This window comes from Bubalus kerabau, chromosome 9 (assembly GCF_029407905.1).
Source record: "Bubalus kerabau isolate K-KA32 ecotype Philippines breed swamp buffalo chromosome 9, PCC_UOA_SB_1v2, whole genome shotgun sequence".
Lineage (NCBI taxonomy): Eukaryota > Metazoa > Chordata > Mammalia > Artiodactyla > Bovidae > Bubalus > Bubalus kerabau.
The window spans coordinates 8,509,332-8,536,938 of NC_073632.1; the positions used below are offsets into that span (position 1 = coordinate 8,509,332).

General features: G+C 36.9%; 1 protein-coding gene across 13 annotated transcripts in view; it reads left to right on the forward strand.

Annotated features, from left to right (window-relative positions):
* The window catches only part of PHF3 (PHD finger protein 3), a 96,400-nt gene extending 71,718 nt beyond the window's left edge, over positions 1-24,682 (forward strand). For 11 of the 13 annotated variants that reach the window (XM_055534743.1, XM_055534749.1, XM_055534746.1 and 8 more), the window contains 11 exons: positions 721-904; positions 3,933-4,080; positions 4,163-4,319; positions 5,554-5,670; positions 7,560-7,691; positions 8,271-8,406; positions 10,782-10,977; positions 12,078-12,225; positions 14,377-14,466; positions 16,506-16,701; positions 16,914-19,755. In XM_055534743.1, coding sequence (XP_055390718.1) covers positions 721-904; positions 3,933-4,080; positions 4,163-4,319; positions 5,554-5,670; positions 7,560-7,691; positions 8,271-8,406; positions 10,782-10,977; positions 12,078-12,225; positions 14,377-14,466; positions 16,506-16,701; positions 16,914-19,018 — 3,609 coding nt within the window. In that variant the 3' untranslated portion in view covers positions 19,019-19,755. Of the gene's footprint in view, positions 1-720; positions 905-3,932; positions 4,081-4,162; positions 4,320-5,553; positions 5,671-7,559; positions 7,692-8,270; positions 8,407-10,781; positions 10,978-12,077; positions 12,226-14,376; positions 14,467-16,505; positions 16,702-16,913; positions 19,756-21,593; positions 21,650-22,153 lie in introns of those variants that run through there. The other 2 variants (XM_055534752.1, XM_055534753.1) reach the window with 2 other exon arrangements.
* The last annotated feature ends 2,925 nt before the right edge of the window (positions 24,683-27,607 follow it).

Genomic DNA, 27,607 nt, shown 5'->3' on the forward strand with positions numbered 1-27,607 from the left:
TATCCCTGATTGAAATATGTTCCTGCTCTCAACTCTAGTTGGAGAGGTAGAAAATAAACACAAGTAAATAAAAAAGAGGATTCCCAGTCCAGAGAAAATCAGTTTTTTGGTTTTTTTTTTTTAGTATACTGTCTTCCTAAAAACTATGATTTTATTGCTATACATAATGTTCTTATTAATATGATATTACTTGTTTCCAAGGGTCTCCAAATTCTGGCTTCATTTGTAGTTTTTTGTGGGTTATAATTGTAGCTACACTGAACATTTGATACTTTTATAGGTAAATATGACTTGGTTCTAGATAGTAGTAAAGAAAAATATAGATAATTGATACCTTTACAATTTCTCCCTGCCATTCTTTTTTTTCATATCTACATCTGACGAACGGAAATCTTATATGTAATTTTCTTTCTAGTACAATTATTGGGAATATAATCTCAGTGTTTTTTAGTTCCTTTTTATAGACTACTGTGTGTTCTGCAGAAAATAGGTACTTAACAGGTGGGTTTTGGAAGAAAGGATGAAGGTCCTTTTTGCTGTTGAGAGTTATGTGTATCTTCACAGAACAGTTACTGGGCCAAAGACTGGGGCATGATCTTAAAAAGTTGTCATACTAATTAGGTTTAATTTGTTTCATCTATATACTTATGAAGGTTGCTTTGTATTTTAAAGGTAGTTTAGTAGTTTTCATTCTAATGAATTAAATACTGTTTTTCCTAGGAATCTGGTGAAGGCAAAAACTCATCAGACTGTAGGGATAGCGAAATTAAAAAATGGCAGCTAACACCTTTTCGAAAGATGGGACAACCAGTGTTACCTCGGAGATCCTCAGAAGAAAAAAGTGAAAAAATGACAAAAGAGTCTACAACCGTTATTTGCACAGGAGAAAAAGCTTCAAAACCAGGTAGTAAGAACAGTAGAAATTATTGTATACTAATGTGTTTATATTTTAATGGCAAGAAAAATAGTTTAGGTGATTGACTTTACTTTGAAATAAGACATTATTGTTTGGAATTCTTGAGAAGTACTAACAACCTCAGTAAGATAAGACCCCTGCCCTCATGGCATTTAAATACTAATGGGAAATTACATATAATAGGGAGACAAATAAAATAATAGGGAGACCAAAAAAATTAGAGAATTTAGGCACTGAGGAAAAACTTGAATAATGGAATAGAGAGTCAAGGTCAAGGAGAATGGGAGGAATTTGTTTCAGAGAAAATGGAGGCAGTGGGATCTGAAGGAATACAGAATTGTTTTGGAGGCAGGAATCCACAGAGGGCACTGCAGAGCTGAAGGCTTTGAAGTGGAAGCTGTCTGCATTTGAAGAGCAAGAAGGTTCTTGTGGAATGGTTAGAATGTTAAAATACATGAGGGGTAGAATGGTGGCAGAAGGTGAGTTGAGAGAAAATTAAGTAGAAACTCTGAGGCCATGACAGGAGTTTATTGTTTATTCTGAATAGAGTGGGGAGCCTTTAGAGGAATTTATATGAGGGAATGCTGGTTCACTGTTTTTTGTTTTTTTTTTTTTTTTTTTTTTTTTTTTGTGGAGACTGGACTGTCAGGGAATAGGAGAGAAGGAGAGTAGACTGGTTAGGAGTCTACCAGGATCTAGGAGAAAGGATGGTAGCCTGAAACAGCACAGTAAGGGTGGTAAAGGTGGTCAGGTTCAGATACGTTTTATAGTAGACTTGATAGAACTTGGTGACAGGTTAGATGTAGCTAGGTGAAAGAAAAAAGAGTCTTAGCAGATGATTAGATCAGTGTTGGTGTTCTTTGTGGAGATAAGAGAGATTTGGGGAGGAAAAATTGAAAAATTATGTTTTGGGTATTTTGAGATACTTCCTAAGAGATCCATAAGGAGATATTTAGAGTAAATCTTTGGCTGATGAGTCTGGATTTTGGGCCATGCAGTATAAATTTGGGATTTAGTGGTGCTTAGTTGTTACTTTAAAAGCATGCACTTAAATGTGAAGAGCTACATAGCGAGTTTGAGGATGAAGGAACAGAAGCAGAAGCCTCGGGGCATGTCAGCATTTAGAACTTGGGCAGGAGAGAGGCTCCAGCAGAGGAGATCAAGAGATGGCCTTTGAAGTAAGAGAACCGAGAGACCAGGGCGACCTGGAGGCCAGGTTAAGTTCTGAGAAGAAGGTAATGATCAACTGTCAGATGCAGTCCAGATAGCTATTTGGGCTTCCCTCATACCTCAGTTGGTAAAGAGTCTGCCTGCAATGCAGGAGACCTGGGTTCGATTCCTGGGTTGGGAAGATCCCTTGTAGAAGGAAAGGGCAACCCATTCCAGTATTCTTGCCTGGAGAATCCCATGGGCAGGGGAGCCTGGCAGTTCACGGGGTCTCAGGAATCAGACATGACTTAGCAACTAAACCATCCAACCAACCAGTGGGGACAAAAGCCAGTTGTAGTGGTGGATGGAAGAATGGAGGGTGAGGAAGTGGAGATGGTGATTGTGCATAACTCTTCTAGGAATTTTGCTGTTAAAGGAAATAGAAATGGTGTAATGACCTGAGTGACTTGAGGAGGATATGAGGTCAGGATTTCTCTTTAAGGAGATAACATGTTTGTAAGGTTATTGGGAATGATCCAGTAGGGAGAGAATTTGATGAGGTAGGAGAGAGATGATGGTTGAGGTTCAAAGTCCTTGAAGAGGTCAAAGGGGATGGGATTCCCCCAGAGGGGTTGGTCATAGGAAGGGACAGCTGATGCCCTGTAATGGTAGGAAGGCTGCATGCAGAAGGAGTGGGGACGTGTGAGTGAAGTTAGTAGGTTTGGTGATGGGAAAATAGGTTACATTGTTTTTATTTCCTTAGTGAAATATGAAGTGAGAAAGTCAGATGAGGTTGAAGTTGGAGAGACAGGTATTGTTGGTTTGAGAAGAAAGAAGAAAAAGCCTAAAATACATGTTTTGGAAAGTGGGAGAGCAAATTTAAATTCTAGGACCTTTTAATAGGATTAGGGCAGTACATTGAGCTATCCACTTGAGATTTTTAGTTATAAATTTAAAGTGAGATCTGTTAGCACCGGTTCTTGCTTTCTCCAGTTATCTTTAGCTGTTTGTAGGCTATTTGGGTGAAGGATAAAAGTTAGCTTTCACCAGGTTATCGTTTTTGCCAATGTAGATGTTTAAAGGAGAGAGAATAAAGATGCTAAGGCTACAAGGGAAAGGTACATTTTGGGCTATCTGATCACATTGTGTGGATATATATAAAAATAAAATGAACTTTCCTGGTGACTCAGTTGTAGCAAATCTGTTTGCCACTGCAAGAGACATGGGTTTGATCCCCGTGTCAGGAAGGTCCCCTGGAGAAGGAAATGGCAACCCACTCCAGTATTCTTGCCTGGAAAATCCCATGGACAGAGGAACCTGGTGGGTTGCAGTCAATGGGGTCGCAGAAGAGTCAGACAAGACTGAGTGACTAAACAACAACATATATATTCCCTTCTCCAGGGGAACTTAGTTTCTAAGTAAAAGTCATTTAGAACTTTTTTTTTTATGTATAATTGCCATATAACATTAGTTTCAGTTGTACCATATAATGTTTTGATATATGTATATATTGCAAAATGGTCCACTGCAATAAGTTTAGTTAACATCTGTCATCATACATAGGTTAGAATTTCCTTGTCAAGAATATTTCAGTGTGGTATATGGATTCTGATCTAATGATTTAAAAAAAGGGATTTTTTTTTTTTTTTTTTTCTCGTGGCACATAGGATCTTAGTTTGCCAACCAGGGATCGAACCTGCACCCCCTGCAGTGGACACACAGAGTCTTAACCCCTGGACCACCAGGGAAGTCCCTAAAAGTAGTGATATTTAATCAGTCAGCTCTGTTATAAACTTATATTGTACATTAAAAAGGAAAATATTTTTTTAAAAGCAGCTTAGTGAGTTTTGATATCCATTTAAATTAGGTGCTCATGAGAAGCAGGAGATAAAGAAGAAGAAAACTGAAAAAGGACTGCCTGGTGTGCATCCTCCAGCCGTTCCTGCTTCCAAGCCTTCTGCAGACCAGATCCGACAGAGTGTCCGGCATTCTTTAAAAGACATTCTTATGAAAAGGTAACACACATTGATAATGTAGAAGATTGAATAATGTACGCTTCATGTATTTGAAAAATAATTGAGTTATTCTAATTTTAAGACTTACAGACTCAAATTTGAAGGTACCAGAGGAAAAGGCAGCAAAAGTTGCCACAAAAATTGAAAAAGAGCTTTTCTCTTTTTTTCGGGACACAGATGCTAAATATAAGAACAAATATAGAAGTTTGATGTTCAATTTGAAAGATCCTAAAAACAACGTAAGTATATTTTGTTCATGTCTGGACCTTTATGTTCCCAGCTTTCCTACTGAGCACATACACAACACGTAGGGGTTAATAATTTAACACAATAGATCTATAATTTATTTCTTGACGTGAGACCAGTAATTTTAATAAAGTCTTCTGCTATTGAATTGAGTTACAAATTCTGCACAGTGGTGACTAGTGTTATACAGTGTCTTTTAAAATATAAAATACTAAATATGTCTTAACCTGATTTATGTGAATTCTTTCCTTTATGTCCTTTGTTTAATTCAGTTCATTACAAAATTCATTCCTATGTAATCTTCAAAAATCTGTTAAGGCAAATTTTATAACACTATAATTAATACTTTCTGATTTAAATTTGAAAGTAGAGCTACGCTGCTTAAGAAAGTAATTTACATTTTGATTAAAAGGTAGCTTTTAAAATATTGTTATTAATTTAAAAATGACTTTAATTTTAAAAATCTTTTAGCAGTGGAGTAAACTTTAATTGAATACCTGATCTTTTCCTAGGGTTTTTTATTTGGGACTTAGAGACTGTGGGTGTAGATTCAAACTCCTTAAATATTTGCTTAAGTTTTACAAGGTTTTCACATGAGTGCAACAATTTGTGTAATGATACTTGCTGTAAGTGTGACATGAGATATTTTCTTGAAGTCTTCTAACTACTACTTAAGAAAAATCTTCATGTAAATTCTGCTGTCATGGTCCAAGGGATCAGATACTTTTTGAATTATATAATCTAAAAACTTTTCTTCAAGTAAATACTTATTTCCTTTAGGTTTTTTCTTGTAATTGGTTCTTCGCTTGGGAGTTCCCACAAAGCCTGTTAGGGTTTAAAGATGTGAAGTTTTAAGAATATGAAAGACTGTATTCAGTAAAGTTCCTTTAGGCAGTAGCTTTTATGTAGTCATGGGTTGGCTGTTGTGATAGTGTGTGTCCCTGGGAAGACTTAATACAATTTTGGATAGGTGTTGTAAAAACTTCACCACCATACATGCTTCTCCATTATGTGTTGATTTTTATACAAAATGTTTATTTTGCTGCCTTATTTGATGTTTCTAGAACACAAGGCTGTCATTTATTCTATTTGTAGTAGGTGATATGTGAATCATTAAACATTTATAAATCAGATTTCAAAATTGCATCTTTATGATAAGTTTCTATACAGCAGCTTCTCCTTCTTTTAAAAATGTTTTCTCTCCTTCCCATTTTTAAATACCTCCAGATATTATTTAAAAAAGTGCTGAAAGGAGAAGTAACCCCTGATCACCTTATAAGAATGAGTCCAGAAGAGCTAGCTTCTAAAGAGTTAGCTGCTTGGAGACGAAGAGAAAACAGACATGTAAGATTATCTATGAATATGTGTTTGTCTATATTAAAACGTACATTTTTTAGCCACAGAGAAAAGGTATATACACAGAGGAAATTAAACTCAGAGTACACAGTTACAGACCTTTTGTTCTGTACTTCTCATTACTTATCCTCCATTACTGCTAAGTTGCTTCAGTCGTGTCCGACTCTGTGCGACCCCATAGACTGCAGCCCACCAGGCTCCTCCGTTCATGGGATTCTCAGGCAAGAGTACTGGAGTGGGGTGCCATTACCTTCTCCGCATCCTCTGTTAGCTTATTCTTAAATTTTTTCTGTTTGCTTTTCTGTTCTGCTTTTTCCTCATTTTCTCCAGTTATCAGCTTACATAACCTTATATTTTGTAAATCAGAACGGTGGAAAAATTGGTCAGTCTATTCTCACTCACATTTGCACATTTCGCAAACACAGTTTGAAGATTATGAATTTTGGTAATTTGTAGAGCCAAATTAAGTCAGAATGAAAAAGTTTATGTTTATAACCCCATAATATTCAGTTTCAAATATCAAATGCTTTGAAAAATAAGGGCTTCTTTTTCTCCTGTTACAAATTTATTTATAAAATGTGATCCTGAAGTGTCATTTATGAAAGTTCATAGTCACAGAAATACTTTTTGTTAAGTGGCAATGTTCCAGATGTAACTAGTGTATTATATAACATATGTAGTATGTGCACCGTATTGCATTTTGAAACTGAAAAATCCTGAAAGTCACCATGCCAAGAGTTTTCAATTGGGGTTTGTGAACTTGATATACCTTTGAAGGTGAGGTGAATATGTATCTTTGAGTTACTGTGACAGCAAGATAGCCACATTATCCCATGTTTTTTATTACAATAAACTTAGAGTAGTAGCCCTTTATTCTAGAAAATACTGATTCTTTATAGTTCATATTAATTGTCCATGATATACTTGATCTTAAGCCTCCAAATTGATTTTCTACCAAATCTGGTTTGAAGTGCAAGAGGCCTTAATTTGATTGATTGCACTTATTCACATCATTCACATATTTCTTTACTTTCACTCTGTGTAATTTCTCTTATTTTGCAAATAGTATCACAATTTCCTTTTTTCCCTCTGAATCCCAAATATGCACATGCCTTGCTTCTGCTTTGAATCTATGCCTACAAGTATCATCTTCATTGGAGACTTCTTTCTTTGAAGGAAAATTTGCACTTAACAATGGCAAGACAAGTGACTGGACCTGTCTTTCTGCTGTCAACTTCCTTTTACTAGTTCTTTCTGCACTTACTTGTTTATTATGTTTTATTGCTAAGCTTATTCACTATAACCAAGTATGTTCTGTCAATAGACCACTGATGGGGGACTGCCTGTTTTTGTTATTTGAGTAAATTACTGTTCTGGGGAGTGTTAGAACATCAGGTTAAGAACCTAAGAGGAACTTGTTCTCATTTATTTCTCTGTGGCAGCTGTTAAAATAGTAGATCAGAAAGCAGATTTTAAATGTAAATATTATGTTTCATCACTTTGCAAATAACATTGCACTTCAGTTGCCTCAAGTTACTATACATTGACCTGGAGAAGGAAATGGCAACCCTCTCCAGTACTCTTTCCTGGGCTATAGTCCATGGCGTTGCAAGAGTCGGACACGACTGAGCGACACACACATACACACACACACTATACATTGAAACCTTTCTGGGTTGAGATATGAGGTCTCATTCTTACCTTGAAACCTTTCTGGGCTGAGATATGAGGTCTCATTCATAAAACCCTAGCACTTAAAACAGTCTCTGACGTTTGCAAGTACTCAGTATATATATGTTTTTTTACAGACAAACTAAAGGTTAAAAACCATCTATGATTTTAATTGTAAAGTATTTCTTTAAAATATTTCCTGTTAGACCATAGAGATGATTGAGAAAGAGCAGAGAGAAGTGGAAAGACGACCTATCACAAAAATAACACATAAAGGTGAGATAGAAATTGAGAGTGATGCTCCAATGAAAGAACAGGAGGCAGCCATGGAGATTCAGGTAAATGATGATGATAAAAATAGCATGTTTTATAGTGCCCAAAGCATGAGGATTCAGAAAAGGTTTATTTGCCTAATATTCTTAAAGCAGAAAAAATAATTTTTTAAACTGTGTTTATTAGAGTAGTTTGATGGTTTTTTGAGAGTGTTTAAAGTATTGTTTCTCTCTATGAAGCGTACAGACCACCTGCATCAGACACAGACAGTTAAACACTTGATAAGGTAGATTCCTAGGGTCTTTATGATTTAGAAGTTTTCTTAGTAGGCCTTAAACTCTGTAGGTGCTTCTTAGGCAGACTGTACTTTGAGATGTGGTGTGACTTTTCTTATTTTCAAATATCAGTGAGGTAATAATATGAAATCTTATTTGAGGCCTTGGAGAATAGGAATGTTAGAGTTTTTACTCCATTTTATGTCATAATTAATATCTAGCACTTATTTTTTAAAGAAATAGTGAGAAACAACATATGAATGGGACAGTTTCATTTTGGGGAAAAAATAGCAGTATGAAATACAAGGTCATATATAACTGAGACCAACTTTTTTCTATTAACCTAATTTTTACTTTTACTTTTGTTAGGAACCTACAGCTAATAAGTCAATGGAGAAGACAGAAGGATCTGAAAAACAAAAAGGAGAGGTTGACTCGATGTCTAAAGATACCACTAGTCAACACAGACAGCATCTTTTTGATCTTAACTGCAAAATTTGCATAGGTAATCGGAATTATTTCTTCCTAAAATCTTGCTTTCATTTTGAAATGTGGACACTTGTGATTTAAGTTGGTTTTTGTTTCCCTAGTGTTGGTGTGAGTCAGTCTATGACTTAAAGGGTAGTAGTGAAATCAGTTTAGTGAGTCATGACTTGCATTTCAGAACAAACAAAAACAGAAATTGGGAAACATCACAATGAATTGCACTGATAAAGATAAGTGCAATTTTGAGAGACTATGTTGTTCAGTCGCTCAGTTGTGTCTGACTCTTTGCTACCCCATGAACTGCAGCATGCCAGGCTTCCCTGTCCTTCACCATCTCCCTGAGCTTGCTCAAACTCATGTCCATTTAGTCGGTGATGGCATAAAACCATCTCATCCTCTGTCGTCCCGTTCTCCTCCTGCCTTCAATCTTTCCCAGAATCAGGGTCTTTTCCAATGAGTCAGCTCTTCGCATCAGGTGGCCAAAGTATTGAGTTTCAGCTTCAGCGTCAGTCCTTCCAATGAATATTCAGGACCGACCTCCTTTAGGATAGACGGTTGGATCTCCTTGCAGTCCAAGGGACTCTCAAGAATCTTCTCCACCACCACAGTTCAAAAGCATCAATTCTTTGGCTCTTGGCCTTTATGGTCCAACCCTCTACAACCATACAGGACTACTGAAAAAAACTGTAGCTTTGACTATATAGACCTTTGCTGTCAAAGTTATGCCTCTGCTTTTTAATATGCTGTGTTGGTTTGTCATAGTTTATCTTCCAGGGAGCAAGCGTCTTAATTTCATGGCTGCAGTCACCATCTGCATTGATTTTGGAGCCCAAGAAAATATAGTCTGTCACTGTTTCCATTGTTTCCCCATCTATTTGCCATATTACAAAAAACTCCACACATGCATATGTACATGTATTACACACATTACAAACACACGGGTATTTGGAGTGTGTATGTATGTTTATGGATCATGATATAAAGTATACTTTATAAAATACAATGAAAACTACTGAAAACCTTCTTTGGTAAGCCATATTAAAGATTTTAGTCTTTTATCTAAGAGCAGTGGATAGTGATTGAAGGGTGTTTATCAGGGGAGTGACATGATCAGATTGGAATTTTGAAGATTTCTTTGACTTTGAGTAGACATTATGGTGAAGGAACCTAAGTGGTAGACCTTTATGCACTGGTGCAAGACGGAGATGAAATGGTTTTATTTAAAGTGGGCGCATTGGAGGTGGAGGTGAGTAAGCTTTGAGATACTCAGGTAATACTGATAGAATGTTGGAGACTGACTGGATTTAGGGCATAAGAAATGGGGATGTGGAGAAAAGAAAATGGAATGTGTTGAGAAAGTTTATATTCAGTTTATTGGGAGCGATGGAGGATTAAGAGTTTTTTAAATTAACTCTAGAGTTGTTGCTCTCAGTTTTAATTTTTTTACTGTGGTATGATTTTGTTCAGTAAGATGAAAGATTCTTTAGGTTAATCAGTATGCTGTCCTCCATCACTGTATTAGAGACCGACTGAAATGTATTATAAATTTGGTAACTTTCTGATAATAGAAATAATGTCTTCTAGGAATGGTGTGTTCATATTTTTACAATGTATACCATGGTAAAGACTTAAAGACAGGGTGTTTTTAGATATTGTTATCCCTGAAGAAAGCTATCTTATAGTGTCATAGTATTTTTAGTATACTCATTAGTTTGTTTTGTCTGAGAAAAATCTTAGTAATTTTTCTATTATTTTGAATCTATTAATTTCTATTAATTTTAATGATTAACATTGTAACATTTATAATCAATATTTAGTTTAATATTGTAATATCTCAGATTTAATGGTAGCCCACAATACATTTGTTAAACACTACTAGACTTGACCTATTTTTAGAAAGGTGGAATGATTTTTTTCTTGTGGTTCTGTAGGTAAAACTAGTGTCATTTTCTAAACTTTACTAGTGTTTTTCATTCTTAGTAAATAACTAAGTCACTTTGCAGTATGCATATGTCATGAATTGCTGTTGTATGTAATATGATGTAGTATACAGATTTGTTTTACTTGGTCTTCACATTACCTCTCAAGACTGTTGGAATTTGGTGTAGTTTAGTTTAAAAAATGTTTGCTAGGGGATCAGACTACCTGTTTTAGGGTATGGTTATAATGTTTCCTTTTCAAAAGCTTGTCTGAGTTGTTTAAGGTTCTCTTTTTCCACGTCAATAAGAGAGTGTGTTCCATAAATCATTGTGAGAAATGATGATAGTTAAAAACTACCCCCGGTATGCAGCAGTGCAGTCAGGGAAAGTGAATAACTCTAGAAAGTGAAAATGGATAAAGTTACAGAAATTTCAGTTTACAAAAGTGGTCTATTTTGGTGTTTTCTGGCTTTAGGTCGAATGGCACCACCTGTAGATGATCTTTCTCCGAAAAAAGTGAAAGTTGTTGTTGGCGTGTCTCGTAAACATTCAGACAATGAAGCAGAAAGTATAGCAGATGCTTTGTCTTCAACCTCAAATATTTTGGCCTCTGAATTCTTTGAAGAGGAGAAACAAGAATCTCCAAAGTCAACATTCTCTCCTGCTCCACGGTAATTTTCCCTTCATTATAAATTCTAATCTTTATCCCTCTTTGCTAGATTGTACTTGGAAGTCTTCAGAAGCAGAAAAGTGACATGTTTCTTAAGAAAGGAACCTTTCTTTTGAGATGGTAACTGTACCTTCCTTTATTTTCAACTAATTGAGATTTTTAAAGACTCTAAAAGTTAGAATTGAGTATGTGCAGACTTGACTTTCGGAGAAGGCAATGGCACCCCATACCAATACTCTTGCCTGGAGAATCCCGTGGATGGAGGAGCCTGGTAAGCTACAGTCCATGGGGTCGCTAAGAGTCAGACACGACTAAGCGACTTCACTTTCACTTTTCACTTTCATGCATTGGAGAAGGAAATGGCAACCCACTCCAGTGTTCTTGCCTGGAGAATTCCAGGGACGGGGGAGCCTGTTGTTCTTCTGTCTATGGGGTCGCACAGAGTCGGACATGACTGACGTGACTTAGCAGCAGCAGCAGACTTGACTTTAAAGCTCTCTTTCATTATATTAGTCCTAAGAGGCAAGAAATAAGTCTTTCCTAAAAGGCAAGAATTAAAGAAAAATTGCTTGCGTTTCTCTGGACCCCATTAGTCCACCTAAGCCAGTCTAGAAGAAAATCATGTAAAACATGACTATGTTAATATGAGTATGTTTTATGAAATGAAAATATAAACTCTTTAATCATAGCTTTATGTACTTTGGCCTTTTGATTCATTTATTTACTTTGGCTCTGCTGGGTCTCTGTTGCTGCATGTAGGTTTTTTCTAGTTGCAATACATGGGCTTCTCATTGTGGGGGCTTCTCTTTGTTGGGGAGCATGGGCTCTAGGCATGCAGGCTTCAGTAATTGTAGTGTGCTGGCTTAGTATTTGTGGTGCATGGTCTTAGTTGCTCTGCGGCATGTGGGATCTTCCCAGACCAGAGATCAAATGTGTGTCTCCTGCTTTGGCAGATGGATTCCCAACAACCGGACCACCAGAGAAGTCCTACTTTGACCTTCTTGATATGCTAAAGTAGAAATACTTGATGAGCAAGTAGAATATACATTTATCATGAGCAGCTCTTTAGGCTGAAAATTTCTCAATGTCATTTTTTTTTAGTCCAGAGATGCCTGGAACTGTTGAAGTTGAGTGTACCTTCCTGGCTCGATTGAACTTCATCTGGAAAGGTTTTATCAACATGCCATCTGTAGCAAAATTTGTTACCAAAGCCTACCCAGTATCTGGTTCCCCTGAATACTTGACAGAGGTACTGTAAACTTTTCTGCTCTTCTATGCCTGGGTTGACATATATGTTTCTGAAGGCAAAAGGCAAGGAAACAGCATAATAAAATAATAAAAATATTTATTTTCATTCATGGTAAAAGTATTTATTGACAGTGACTCTTAAACATTGAATTAATGTAATTACAAGTTCACAAGTGGAGTTTCAGAACTATAGAAAGTTGTTCTCTGAAAGTTTTAAATCCATGTCTTACTCTTTCCAAGATGTACTCACTATATCAATTAAAAATTAATGGATATTTTGCATGGATATCTAAGTTTTTCTTGAAATACAGACTTACATGAAAGATTAACATGTTTATGGCCTCCAGTGCTAGTCTGTTGGGAAGACTTTTCATTATTAACAAGTCTTCTGATTCCCCTATTGCTTGTATTTCCACAACTTCATGACTATGGTTCTTACCTGCCCATTTCTGTGAATGAGGTAAAGACCACAGTTGAGCCTTGAGTAACATGAGTTTGGACTACTTGGGTCTACTTATACATGAATTTTTTCAATAGTGAATACCACAGTACCACATGACCTTCAGTTGGTTGAATCCTCAGATGTGGAACTGTGAATACAGAAGGCCGACTATGTGTTACACTGAGATTATCTACTGCACAGAGGATGGGCACCCTTAATCCCCATGTTGTTCAAGGGTCAACTGCCTAGTTGAAACTTTCCAGCTAGTTGACAGTCCTGAGGTCAGTGACCGTGGTTGCTGCAGTGGTGCCTTTGGTTGATTTTATACCTGAGACAATAGGAAAGGACTAGTAAGCAGTATTTGTGGGAAATAAGCAGCTGTAGTACTATAGTATATACAATATTATATCAGTAATATGATAAATGAGAAAGTATGACTTTTTAAAATTCTTTTGAATAGTTTGTACTTTTCTGTGTTTATTCAAAAAGGAAAATAAATCAGTATATGTGTACTGTATTTTTGTTGAGATTACGTTTTGCTATTATGCTATTTAACATTAAATTTTCTATCCATTCTCAGTCTGCTGACCATAAAGGCAAAGTTTTGCCTATAAGACATAAATCTTACATATGCCTGTTTTCTTTTAAGACTAAGATAAACTCTTCTTTGTATTAGAATGAAATTAATTTAAGTCAGTGTAATATTGCCTATCTAATCTATCAACTTATTTGTCTAGTTGTGTTTTTGATTAATAAACAACTTAGTTATTACTTTTGCATATAGTTTGCTTGGGAAGTAATATTTTAGACACATTGATTTTATATGAAAAAAATTCAGTAGACCCATTATGCTTTTCTTATAGCATAATTAGTCTTCTAAATTTCTAGATCAGTCCACAGTGAAAATAACGCTTCTTTTAAATGAAAAATTAAGTCCTAAACTATGGAAACCTTTTGATTTTAAACAAAACTATTATTCTTTTTTCTGAGCCGGTTTATATGCAGTTGTTTTTCAGAACTCCACCTCTGCTTCCTACTTATTTCTAGTTTGATTTGGACTAAAATTCCAAATAAACTATTTAAAGCAATTAATTATTTAAATGTAATTGGATTAATATTGATCATGATTTTTCTGTCTTCATCAAAAAACAAATATACTGATTAAAGTTTCAAATATTCTTAACTACATACCTCATAATTGATTTTATGTATAGTCCTCTTTTCTTAGAAAGATTGGGCCTTTAAAAAAAAATGAACCTTGCATTATTACAATATTATTCTCTTCTGTTCAAAAGTATACTGTATAGTTAAACTTGATAACTGCTGAAATCCAGCTGTTAGTGATTAAGGCATACCCCAGTTCACTATCACCAAAAAAAAAAAAAAAGATGGGGAAAACAGTGCCCCCTAATATTCTGAAGTCTGCTGTACTCTTGCTGGGTTGTCAGAATGGGATGCTGGCATTGCTGCTTTTTCTTGACCTGAGATTCTTTCTTAATTGTATTTGAACATCCACCTCAGTTATTTGGAGTTGACATTTGAGGTAAAGCCTAATTGCTCTCCCTATATTTTCTTATATTCATTGATGTATTTTATAATCTTTTTTTAAATCACTTTTTCAAATTAGTCTTGGAGCTAAATTTGTATGAAGTATAGATATTATAATGAAGATAAACTGTATACATTGATCACCTTCATTTTTTACCACAGGACCTACCAGATAGTATTCAAGTAGGTGGTAGGATATCACCTCAGACAGTTTGGGATTATGTGGAAAAAATTAAAGCCTCAGGAACCAAGGTGAGGAGAACTTTTTTCTCTCTACCAATAGGTGAAAATATTTGAAAAGTAAACCACTGAGATTTCTTATGCAAGGTCCCCTAGGGAGGACCTATATTGACATAATATGCCATTGGCTAAGGCTCAAACCCATTATTCCTTTAGTTTTTTGTTTTTTTTTTTTTCTTTTCCCACTTTTGGTATGCTGTCTCAGTGATTTCTATCATTGTTTTGAAAGGAATGTTTTAGAATAAGTATTGAGATTCATTCTGGAATGTTGCCTTGCTGTGATTATAGACATTTGTTTTGGTTGGGGCACAGGCTAAGCTGTTGAGACAGAGATCCTAAAATACAGTGGCTCAAAAAAATAAACTTTTCCTGTTATGTTAGGAGGTAGGTCTGTAATTCAGAGTCTTTCAGTTGTTAGATCATTCATGGATTGGGCTCTTCTGTCTTATTGTTTTTAAGACTGTGGCCCTTAGCAATCAAGCAAAGTCAAAGCTGATTATCAGCTTCAAGTGGGGGAAAAAAGAAAAATGGCTGTTGAGCTGTTTTAAAAGCAAGACCTGGAATGTGCAGTTTTCTTTTCACTTCCTCTAACTGCCATTGGCAAGAGCTTATACTGTATTAGGCTGGGAAGTATGATCTCTGTTGGATGGCCATGTGCCCAACCGAAGGTTAAGAGGGCTCTCTAGTAGGAAATGAGGAGAATAGATATTGGGATATAGTTAATAACCTTTACAGCAATATTTCTCTTTTTCTTTTCTCTCTATATCTTCTATCATTTCTTTAACTCATAGAACACTGCTACACAGGAATATTTAATCATTAGAAGAAATCATTTTTCTCTCCAAGGATGTTAATACTCAGCATGTTACAGACATTCAAAAAATAAATCTTGAATAAATGAACTTTAATTTTTTTCTCTTATGATCAGAAGTCTTTAGTAAGGTTAGTAATCAAAATGGATGCTCTTTAGCTGAAAATAATTTTTTTTTCTAATATAGATTGTTGAATTTAAACTGATACACTGTTAGAATACAGATAAAACTTTGAAGCACTATAAAAAAAAGTTTTATTTATTTGCTTTCACTTTCTTATGATAGTGAAAATCAGGAAAGTGTTGGGAAATATTACTCTTGGACATTTGGGGAATTGCTTTTCATCTGCCCCTTTATTATCACAAATACGGCATAGTGTGCCTCCATCTAGAACTGACCAAGACACTGTCACAGTTATTGCCTCCAGATAAGGGCATTCGAGGTGACAGATCTAAGAGTTGGAGCCTTAGTCCAGCTCACTCACTGTCCTCCTATGGTCTTGCATCAGTTTAGGCTTTGTGGTTGACCTGACTCTCCCCACTTTTTGATTGTATACTTTCATGAAAAAACATCTGTTTTTCATTCTACCAAGTTAACACCAAATTGGGACTATTTTTTTTTTTTTAATCTGAAACAAAGCCAAGAACTCAGAGGCAAGCAAATAAGTTTCTGAGTATGCCAAATGATTTTATAAAATTTATGGCCTATGTGTATTTGAGGTCATTTCACTCAGCCCCCTTTATTCCTAGATTCAGTTCCTGTAAGTTGGAATATCAGTGGACTTGTGCATTTCTCTGTGTTTGTAATAGTGGGGCAGTGGTGGTGGCTGCTATTAATTTGCAGTGTGCTGAGAATATAGACAGTCCTCTGTAGAAGTTATAACATTGGAAATAGGACTTGGTATACATATCAAGACATGTGGCTTTAAATATCTTCTTTGCCACTGATAAGTGTGTCACCTTGAACAAATTAATTACTTTAGGACTGAGTTTCTGTGAAACACTTTCAGATAAAACAGATCCACCTCTGATCACCAAAGATCAGCACCAAAAGATCAGCAAAGATCTTTTCCTAAAAGTTGTTTCCTTATAGTATTCATATCTGCATTTAAGTTGGTCAGCCATGTTATTACTTGGTAAGTGTCAGAAAACACAATAGATTTTTATAATTGAGAATGGTATTTAAAACCAAGCTATTGTTTAGGTTATTAATTTTATTATTTGTTATTTTCTTGAATAGGAAATTTGTGTGGTTCGCTTCACACCTGTGACTGAAGAAGATCAAATTTCTTATACTTTGCTGTTTGCATACTTCAGTAGCAGGAAGCGCTATGGAGTGGCTGCTAACAACATGAAGCAGGTCAAAGACATGTACCTCATCCCTCTGGGCGCCATGGATAAAATCCCACACCCTCTCGTGCCCTTTGATGGACCTGGTAGGTATCTGTTTCATTAGTAGAATTTGAATGAAATGGGGTGAGAGGGCCCGAGTGGGAAAGCTGAGCCTGCTTTCCTTCTTGGGACTTGGCCCTCAGGATCTGCCCAGACAGGAACAGGCACCTGTTTAGGAGACTGTAGTAAGCAGAATTTTACTCTTTATTATAATGGTTGAAAATGACTCTTGATTGATGTTTTTGATTCTGTACAGGCCTTGAATTGCATAGACCTAATCTGTTGCTGGGCTTGATTATTCGTCAGAGGCTGAAGCGGCAGCACAGTGCTGGTGCTGGTGCTGGTCGCACAGCTGAGACGTCTGACAGTGCACCGGTGACAGTGCCACCTGACAAGAAGAGCAAGACAGAAGTATCCACAGAGGGGGCAGCAGAGGAAGAAAGCGACTTTTTTAATTCTTTTACAACCGTATTGCACAAACAGAGAAATAAGCCTCAGCAAACTCTTCAGGAAGACCTTCCAACAGTCATTGAACCTTTATTGGAAGTCACCAAACAAGAACCACCAAAACCTTTAAGATTCCTTCCTGGGGTCTTGATTGGCTGGGAAAATCAACCTTCTACTCTGGAATTGGCAAATAAACCTCTTCCTGTGGATGATATCCTTCAGAGCCTTTTGGGCACCACTGGTCAAACATACGAACAAGCTCAGTTAGGGACAGAACAAAACACTCTTAAAGAAATTCCATTTATAAATGAGCAAGCTAATCCAAAAGCAGGGACAATAGATACAGGAGAAGCAACTGGTGGTGAAGCCAAGGAAGTGAAAGTTAAAGGAGATAACCCTTCAGAATTGACAGATAATGCAGTAGGAGAAGAGACGTCTGCACTGGGGGTCTCTTCAGTTTCTGCTGGGCCTTTGACAAGTCTTAGTCTCAGAGGTAAACCACCAGATGTTTCTACAGAAGCATTCCTAACAAATTTATCAATTCAGTCAAAACAAGAGGACACTGTGGAAAGTAAAGAGAGAGTGTTAAAACAGCTGCTACAAGATCAAGAGAATAATTTACAAGATAACAGGACTTCAAATACTAGTCCTCCCTGTAGATCTAATGTAGGGAGAGGAACTGTAGATGGTAACGTGAGTTGCAGTGAAAATGCTGTTACTAACATGACAAGGGCCCCGCAGTTTATCAACCTGAAAAGGGATCCTCGGCAAGCAGCTGGAAGAAGTCAGCAGGTGACTACTCCTGAAAACAGAGAAGGAGAAGGCTGCCGTCATGGAGAGAAGCCGCCGCTGCCTGGCCCATCGCACTTAACTGAGCAAAGCAGCGTGGAGGAGAAGATGCCTTCTGTAGAGAAAAGCCCCTGTATTCAGCACAGTGATGATTCAGGAGCTGTACAAGACTCACCATCAGTAGAAAACATACAGTCTTCTCAAGTGGAACAAGCAAAACCCTTACAGGAGATTTTAATGCAAAATATTGAAACTGTGCATCCGTTTCGAAGAGGATCAGCAGCAGCAGCATCTCATTTTGAGGTTGGAAACACATGTCAATCTGAATTTCCTTCTAAAAGCATCAGTTTCACTTCCAGAAGCACCAGCCCCAGAACAAGTGCAAACTTTTCACCCATAAGGCCACAGCAGCCCAGCCTTCAGCATCTCAAGTCTAGCCCACCTGGGTTTCCATTTCCGGGACCTCCTAATTTCCCCCCACAAAGCATGTTTGGATTTCCTCCACATTTGCCACCCCCATTACTTCCCCCTCCAGGCTTTGGCTTTGCCCCGAATCCCTTGGTTCCCTGGCCACCTGTTGTCCATCTGACTGGCCAGCCGCAGCGTATGATGGGTCCCCTCTCACAAGCGTCAAGGTATCTGGGCCCACAGAATTTTTACCAAGTTAAAGACATTCGGAGGCCGGAACGGCGCCATAGTGACCCTTGGGGTAGGCAAGACCAGCAGCAACTGGACAGACCATTTAACAGGGGTAAGGGGGATCGTCAGAGGTTTTACAGTGACTCACACCACCTGAGAAGAGAGCGCCATGAGAAGGAGTGGGAGCAGGAACCCGAAAGGCACAGGCGCAGAGACAGAGCCCAGGACAAGGACAGAGACAGGAAGGGCAGGGACGAGGGTCATAAGGATAAAGAGCGGGCGCGGCTGCCTCATGGGGAGCGTGGGGCGGATGGTAGGGCGAACAGGGAGAGCAGAAGTGCAGACAGGAAGCCCGACAAGCCGAAGGGCGAGGACCAGGAGAAGGACAAGGAGCGGGAAAAGAGTAAGCATAGAGAGGGAGAGAAGGACAGAGACAGGTACCACAAAGACAGGGACCACGCTGAGAGAGCTAAGAGCAAGAGGTAAAGCCGGCGGGCGGCTACAGGGGTGCATTTAATAACTGTTCAATGTCGTGTCTTTGAAACTTCATGACTGCCTGCTAGGATCGTGCCATCTTTTGAATTTTTAATATTGGTGGTTTGCAGAAGAATAAATTGTGTGTGTTGGTGCAGAGTGCTCTGTGCCAGTGCTCATCATCCCTTCTTCATACCAACAGCCCTAGTTACAGGAACTTAATATTTTTAAAAATTTACATTGCTGTATATTCAAAGATTTGTTTTATTAATATGCAATAAAGGCTTAGAAATTTTAGTTTTATTCCTTAATTGGTAAATATGGTTAACTGTGGAATATATTTACCACCTCTAGTGAATGTCCTTTCTATAATGACTAATTTGAGAGTAATGTGTACTCTGTAAGTTTGTTTTAAATTGCACTGTTTTTAAAGAAACTCTAGAGGAGCAACAAAAAGCCAAGCAACTTCATAATCAGATTATATTAATCATTTTGTTCGGCAGTTTTTGACCAAGAATCAGAAGCCCAAGGAGTACATGTATTGCTTTTAATCTGCACTCACTGAAGGCGTTTATTATTGTGCTACAGCTTTGTGGTAGTCCATTATTCTCCTTTTCTTTTTGGCTCTTCAGAAACTTGAATACTTAAGCTTGTACATGATTTTGTGTTTTGCTATCCTTTTTACTGTAAAATGTAAATATTTTAAGGAATATTTTGATTCTAAATATGATAAAAGAATTTCTCACCTATTTTGTGTGTGTGATTTGAAATTCAGTAGTAAAAGAGTTTCTTCTTTGAGGCTTTAAATACCTTTAGACATTGTTTTTCTGTTACTCAACCAAGAGCATTATAGGTTGAGTAAGATGAGGGGAAAAATGATTTCTTTATCTTAGATTATAGACTATTGAGATAAATCATGTAGTTCTGATGAGACTAGAATTTAGAGCTACTGCTGAAAAACTGCAGCTGTAATCCAGTTTATAGGTATGTTTCTAAAAACTGGTGCACCGTCAAAATTTGATACACTGACTAATTATTGTAAGACCATAGGACTTTTATTTAAGAGAAACGTGAATCTCTTTGTAAAATGTGTAATTAGCCCTAGCTTGTTTGGGAAGCAAATAATTATAATGTTGTATGCTCATTTTTCTTGAAAGCACAGGTAGGCTATTGTTAATCCAAACCTAAATTTATTTCCACCCTTAATTGCATAATACTATATTGATTGCTTTAAAGTAGTAGCTACCAAATGATGCTAATCCTTGAGACCAAAAGGAGAGAAAGAAAAGCCAGTATTTTTATTTACCTGTATTAGTGAAGAAAAATGCACATGACTTCACAAAATTAGGAAGATAAGTTTGTTTTCCTAAAAAGTTTACAGATAATGGGTTTTGAAACTGAATCAGCCTTGCTGGTTTTAACTGGAGAGAAAATGAGTGGAAATTCAAAACCAAATCATTTTGTCTAATTTGCAACAACTTAAAATCCCTTTTTTTTTTCATCCTTATCTGATGAAATTTATCATCACCTGGAGTCTGAAACAGGATTGCCTGGTGACTCAGATGGTAAAGAATCCACCTGCAGTGCAGGAGACCTGGGTTCATTCCCTGGGTTGGCAAGATCCCCTGGAGACGGATATGGCAACCCACTCCAGTGTTTTTGTTTGGAGAATCCCCATGGACTGAGGAGCCTGGCGGGCTACAGTCCATGGGGTCGCAAAGAGTCGGACACAACTGAGGGGCTAATCACAGCGTACAGCACAGGTTCTGAAACAAGAGGATTTGTATTTAAATAAAAGGTTTTTTTTTTTTTTTTTTTTTTTTTTAATTTGCACTTTTTCTTTTGGAAACTAGCTTGTTAGAAAACAAATCAGTGCAGATTAAAAAAAACTAAGGTCAGTCAGCTTTTGCATCATTATGAAGAAATTGTTACTAAGTTTTACCAAGAAAAAGCCCCCAAACCAAAGAAACCTTAGGTTTTTTATTTCACATATAATTATCCCTTGGTAATCAGTGGGGAACTGGTTCCTGGCCGCACCCCCCCCCCCCCATACCAAAATCCATGGATGCTCAAGTCCCTTATATAAAAGGGCATAAATTTGCATATAACCTATGTACTTACATACTTCAAATCATGTCTATCTAGATTACTTATAATTTTGTAAGTCTAATACAATGTAAATACTATGTAAATAGTTGTAAATATGAGGCAAATGCTATGTTAATAGTTTGCAGTGTACAGTAAACTCAGGTTTTAGTTTTTGGAATTTTCTGGAATTTTTTCCCCCCATCTGATGTTGAATTCAAAGACGGAAATCCACAGGTGTGGAAAATCAACAATTTGTATCTCAGTAAATGTGCTTTCACTGATCCAACTGATCAGACAACAGGTTTCTTCTGCAAGATACAAGTAAAGAAGAATGGGTTAACCAACTGAGGAAAGCCTTTAAGTCAGTTTTTGATTACTCTTAGCAAATAGTTTTTATACATATAGCTGGGAAATGTAAAATTCTTTGTTCATGTCTAGTAGAATCATGGTAGATTCCATGTAGCTCTCTGTTAGTAATGACCATCCTCTGGGATTGCAGGGCTACTGAATGCTGGAACCAGGTCTCTTAACCCCGGGGACTGACTACTGTGGAGAGTAAGTATGGATATATTGAGTATTTTGAGAGGGTTTTGTGAGAAAAGAAAGGGAAAATGAGAAAAGTTTTCAGTGAGGAGCAGTAGCTCCAAAGCCATTCTCATGCTTTGTCTTACCTACCAACCTCCTTACACAAACTAGTGAAAGTCATCCCTCTGTTTCTCCTGTTTTAAGAAAAGCTTGGTCTTTAAAAACAGTTTGATGCTTTAAAAAATTTAGAACAATCGTATGATAGTTTAAACACTTGTTAAATAAAATGTACCAGGATGTCTCAGTGCTTACCAAGTCCACTCCTTGTAATCCTTGTGTCTGTAAGAAAGCCTCTGTGTACCCTCTGTGGGTCAGACCTCATGCTGAGTGCTTTATGTGAACCTTGGTCAGCCTGCAAGGTGAAGACTTATCTTAGAGCTGAGGAAACTGGTACTCAGAAACCGGTACTGCCCTGAGGTTATATTGCTGTTGTCAGAACTTGAGTCCTAGCTCAGTTCTACTTTTTCTCCGAAGTCCAGTGGTTTGGTTGTTCTCTGACGCTGGAGAACGGAAGAGGGACAAGCCTCATGAATGCACTTACCTGTCACAGCCCTTTTTCCTGCTGTCTCATCTACCTGTGGACCACCCGTGCCTCAGAGTGAGCAAGAAGACATGGCCAAAAGTCTATGGGTTCTGTACAGATGTGCAGAGTTTGTATTCATTTCAAACCCTCATTTGCCAGTCGTCTTTTATTAGTTTCCTTTTGCTGCTGTGACAAATTATTACAAGTTTAGTGGCTTGAAATCACACAGATTTATCTTACACTTCTATGAAGTAAAGTCTGATGGGTATCTCTGGTGTCAGAGGGTGCATTCCTTATCTGGAGGCTTTGAAAATAACTCATTTCCTTTCTTTTTCCATCTTCTGGAGGCCACCCGCCTACTTTGCCACATGGCGCCTCTCTCTGTCTTCCAGATCAGTGACATGAGTTTTACTCTCTGCCATGTCTGACCCTTCTTATTTCCTGTTCCACTTTTAATGACCCTTGTGAGCACAGTGGGTCTATACAGATAGTCCAGGACAGTCCTACTTTATGGTCCACTGATTAGCAACTTGAATTCCATCTGTGACCTTAATTCTCCTTTCCCTGTGTAACCTAGCCTATTTACACATTCCAGGGATTGAGATTTACAACTTTGAGGGCCATTATTTACATTATTAACTTGCTTAAATTGTAGTGAACGAGATCTTAATTACAAGTCTTTTGGAGTTATAAAACATCTCGGTTCAGTTCAGTCGCTCAGTCGTGTCTGACTCTTTGCGACCCTATGAATTGCAGCATGCCAGGCCTGCCTGTCCATCACCAACTTCCGGAGTTCGCTCAAATTCACGTCCATCTAGTCGGTGATGCCATCCAGCCATTTCATCCTCTGTTGTCCCCTTTTACTCCTGCCCCCAATCCCTCCCAGCATCAGTCTTTTCCAATGAATTAATTCTTTGCATGAGGTGGCCAAAGTACTGGAGTTTCAGCTTTAGCATCATTCCTTCCAAAGAACATCCAGGACTGATCTTTAGACTGGTTGGATCTCCTTGCAGTCCAAGGGCCTCTCAAGAGTCTTCTCCAACACTGCGGTTCAAAAGCATCAATTCTTCGGCGCTCAGCCTTCTTCACAGTCCAACTCTCACATCCATACATGACCACTGGAAAAACCATAGCCTTGACTAGATGGACCTTTATTGGCAAAGTAATGTCTCTGCTTTTGAATAAAACATCTAAGGCCATGTAAATGCTTAAAAGTTAAGGAAAAATACAAACGGTAGGGAAGAAAATGGAGTGACAAGCTTCTTGAATATTAACATGTTTTTGTATGTGTGATAATTGTTGATTATGTTTATTGCCCTTTGTGGTCATTAGTAAGTAGCAACCTGACCTAAAGTTTTCGAGGGATCTGAGGAGATGGATATAATGCAACTGATGTGTTCATACATTGAACTATTTGCTTTAATAAGACCTGGTTCTTCATCAGCAAGCTCCTAGAATGCACAGAACTTGATTTATGCCCAGCCACTGTTAAAAATACTGAAAACAGCTATATGTAACTGTACCGGTTAATAAGTAGTTTGCTTTCCAAAGCAAATCATGAGTAAAATTGGTGACTTCTATTATGAAGGTGCTAAACACCCTGATTTTTTGATTTGTTTCGTAAAGAATTTCATTAATTCATGTGTAGAGCAAGAGGGTACATGAATGTGTGAGTTGAAACACAAAAATTATGTAAATAGCTAGAAGTGTAATTTCTTGGCTAAGGTGTTTCAGCTTACTTTAAAAAATGTTCTCATGTTTATATTCATCACTTTTGTTACAGAAGCATCATGCCATTTGTAGTAAAATTATCTGAAAGTTTTTTATTATTTTTATTGTGTGCTGGAAAAGCATGTCACATAGGAAATCATCCTGAACACTGTCATCACTTTAGGATAGCAAAAACAAATGTTGATAATTTACCACATGAAATTTTGGATTTTAAGGTGAAAAAATATTTTAACCATTTTGACCTATGAATTTTACCGACAGACTCTAGGTTGCAATTTTCAGTCTTGTGCCTATTCTTCAGGCATTTGCTCAATTCTTGGAATTCAGTGGTGGCAGTACCCTATGCAGTGCTTGCAGTGAGGTATAGAAGGCATCTGAATGTAAGATGCCAGCTGTGAGAAGCAGCAGTTCTCAAAGATAACTAGTTTCAAGACCCCTTTATACTCTTAACAATTACTGAAACCTCTAAAGAGCTTTTGTTTTTATGAATTGTCTATACTTAGCATATTAGAAATCAAAATTTTATCATGAGCACTTTATTTTTTAAATTATTTATCTTAATTGGAGGCTAATTACTTTATAATGTTGTAGTTTTTTGCCATACATTGACATGAATCAGCCACTGGTGTACAGGTGTCCCCAATCCTGAACCCCCCTCCCCCTCCCTCCCCATCTCACCCCTCTGGGTTGTCCCAGAACACCAGCTTTGAGTGCCCTAATTGTAAAAATAAATACTTGTTTGACAGTAATCTTACTCTGTGTTAATATTTTATATAATATAACTTCCAAGCTAAGTCAATTTAGTTAATAGAGTGGTGGTTTTCATATTTGTACATCTCTAATATCTGACTTAAGATGGCTGGACTCTCTTCTGTATTTAATGTTTAGTAGTAGTGTCATTTTGTTCAAAATATGATGAAGGAAATCTGACTTCCCATGGATTTGTTGTTGAGAAAGGAATCACTCTTTTTGTGGATTCCCTGAAAATATCTAGGGGTCCTCAGGGGTCCTTCAGCTATACTTTGGGAAGTGACTCTTTAAAGAAAAAACCCAATGTGAAGGGTGTGTGATTTAGGCAAAGCCTTCATAACCTTCCTAGAACAACTTTCTTGCCTTTATGCATAAAATGTGTACATTTAAAAGTCAGCTATTAAAAAGAATTTAGAGCATTTGTGATCTCAATAATTCCAAAGTTAAATGGTATGGACTAAAGCAGATTTATGGCAGTTTTTCAGCATATGTTGGAGTTGTGTGGTTTCTGTTAAAACTTTTGAATCAATGCATAGAGACTTTGCAGTTTTGCCTTACATTATATTTTGCTCACACATTTTTGAATGTTGATGGTAATAGTATGGATGGGGGCATTTGTATCTCATCAAATGACACGAAAGTTCTTAACTTTCATTCTGGAGCTTTTCTAAACTAGCTTTCTGATTGCAGTATAGGGGCAAAAGTAAGTAAAAAAAAATCTCAGATTTTGCAGTGATAAACTGTTCACTTAGCTTGTTTGTATAGACTGGAATCTGAACAGGCAGATTTTGCTTTTTAATAGCACTCGGAAGTTAAGTGTGCATCAGTCCTATGTGTGTAAAATCTTTTCTCCATTTAATAGATAATTATAGAGTTTTTCTTCTCAACTTTACACATGCTCCTTATTACTAAGATTTTTTTCCTCCTTACTGTCGTGTTCTACCTGTTAGTACTTTCTGTCAGTCATGTGTTGTCAGGTGGTTTTTTTGGTGGCAAAATTGTCGTAAATCCCAAACTGAAAATGTTAAGTAACAACAGCAATGATAACTACCTCGCAGTCTAAATAGAGGGACGGTGCAAATGTTTACAATTATGTTAGTAACGGATGTTTGGGCAAAATGGACTTCCTCAGTTATGCTTTTAAAGGTACAGATAGCAGGACAAAAATTTTCAATAACATTATTCGGAACCTATTTTAAGCTCAATTTGGAGACCTGTAGAATTGAATGCTGCTAAGTCACTTCAGTCATGTCCGACTCTCTGTGACCCCATAGACGGCAGCCCACTAGGCTCCTCTGTCCCTGGGATTCTCCAGGCAAGAACACTGGAGTGGGTTGCCATTACCTTCTCCAATGCATGAAAGTGAAAAGTGAGTCATACAAGTACATGGCTTAAAATGTCAAGAAATTCTACAAGGTTTATAAACAAAACCCAACAGTGTTAGCACTGCTCTCCAGAAGTAACTGCTTTCAAATCAGTTAGACGTTTCTTAGGATATTTGCCTTTATATTTGTGAGTGACATGTATATGCTTTTTTTTTTTTTTTTTTACTTAAAAAAATGAATATCTTTTGATAACTTGCTCTGGAAGACAAAGATTTAACCTTTAACAGCCAACTCGCCTTTCCCCCATTTTCTGCCTCCCCACAATCACTCAGTGATTTTTGGCTTACTTAGGTTCATATTCAAATTTCACATTATTTCAATTGTAACTATTCACAGCTGAGCCATGTAATAGACTATGATATTTCCTTTCTTAATTTAAATTTTTCCTTTGGTTAATACCTTTTACCTTTTTTTATTTTTCTTTGTATCACTAATTTATTCTCACCTAAATTTCATTTAAAAACAATTTACAGATGAATAAACACTAATGGAGTGAAAACCAGGACTCAGATAAATTGGATGTTGGATAAAATGACCAGAGTCTTTTCTTCAGCTATATTTTATAAGCTTATATAAAAAGAACTTAACATTTAAACTACTTCAGGTAATAGAAAACAGTTGATTCCAGTAAACAGTATGCCAGAGAAATAACTATCAATACATTTATATATATATATGTATTATATATTTAAATTACTAATTTGTTAACCTAATCTGATTCATCAGCATTACAAACATTGTATCCTGATTTAATTAACTTTTTTTTTTTTTTTTGTATCCTGAAAAAAATACATCTTTGATTTTGCCAGCAAAATTTCTTTTAAAAATCTCTTGAGTAACAATATTTACCTTTTGGCCATATTCAAAGCCTCCTAGATAACAAATACCTTCATAGGTTAAAGCAACACATTTTTTGTTTGTATCAGTATCCTCAGAATTAGGTTGTCATCTAGGTAGGCTTTAATAAGAGTCTGATTTTGAATTACGATTAAATGGTGCCATTTATTACAACAGAATGTCCCATTGCTATAAATCATAGATACAGAGATACTTTCTCCTAAGTTAACTGCTATTTTCAAGGTCTGATTGTGGAGGCCAATTGCTAGAAAACCATTTTCTTCATTTTGAGCTTTTCCTATCCATACAATTAAACCTTCAGTTTCAGTAGTACCAAAATTGAAGGATATAGTAGTGAACTGAAGATTTCTCATTCTGTAATCTGGATCAATGTATTTAATGTAAGGATTAGCCATGCATTTTGCAGTTGAAAAGGAAGTATTGTTTTCACAATACCATCCCACCCAACCCAGAGCACAAACAACTGTAAGAAAATAATTGGTCAGGTATACATAGAGATTGGTGGAGGCAAAGATTATTCAAACAGTACAGACTGGTCACATGTGTTTCCAGCCCAATGTGGCAAGCAGCTACAAGAAAAAGTTGTGCCATTTACTATATATTTACTCCTATTTTTGCACACATTGTATCCACAGGCTGTCCCATCACAGTCACCTACATTTGAGCCACCTTTTGCTCCTA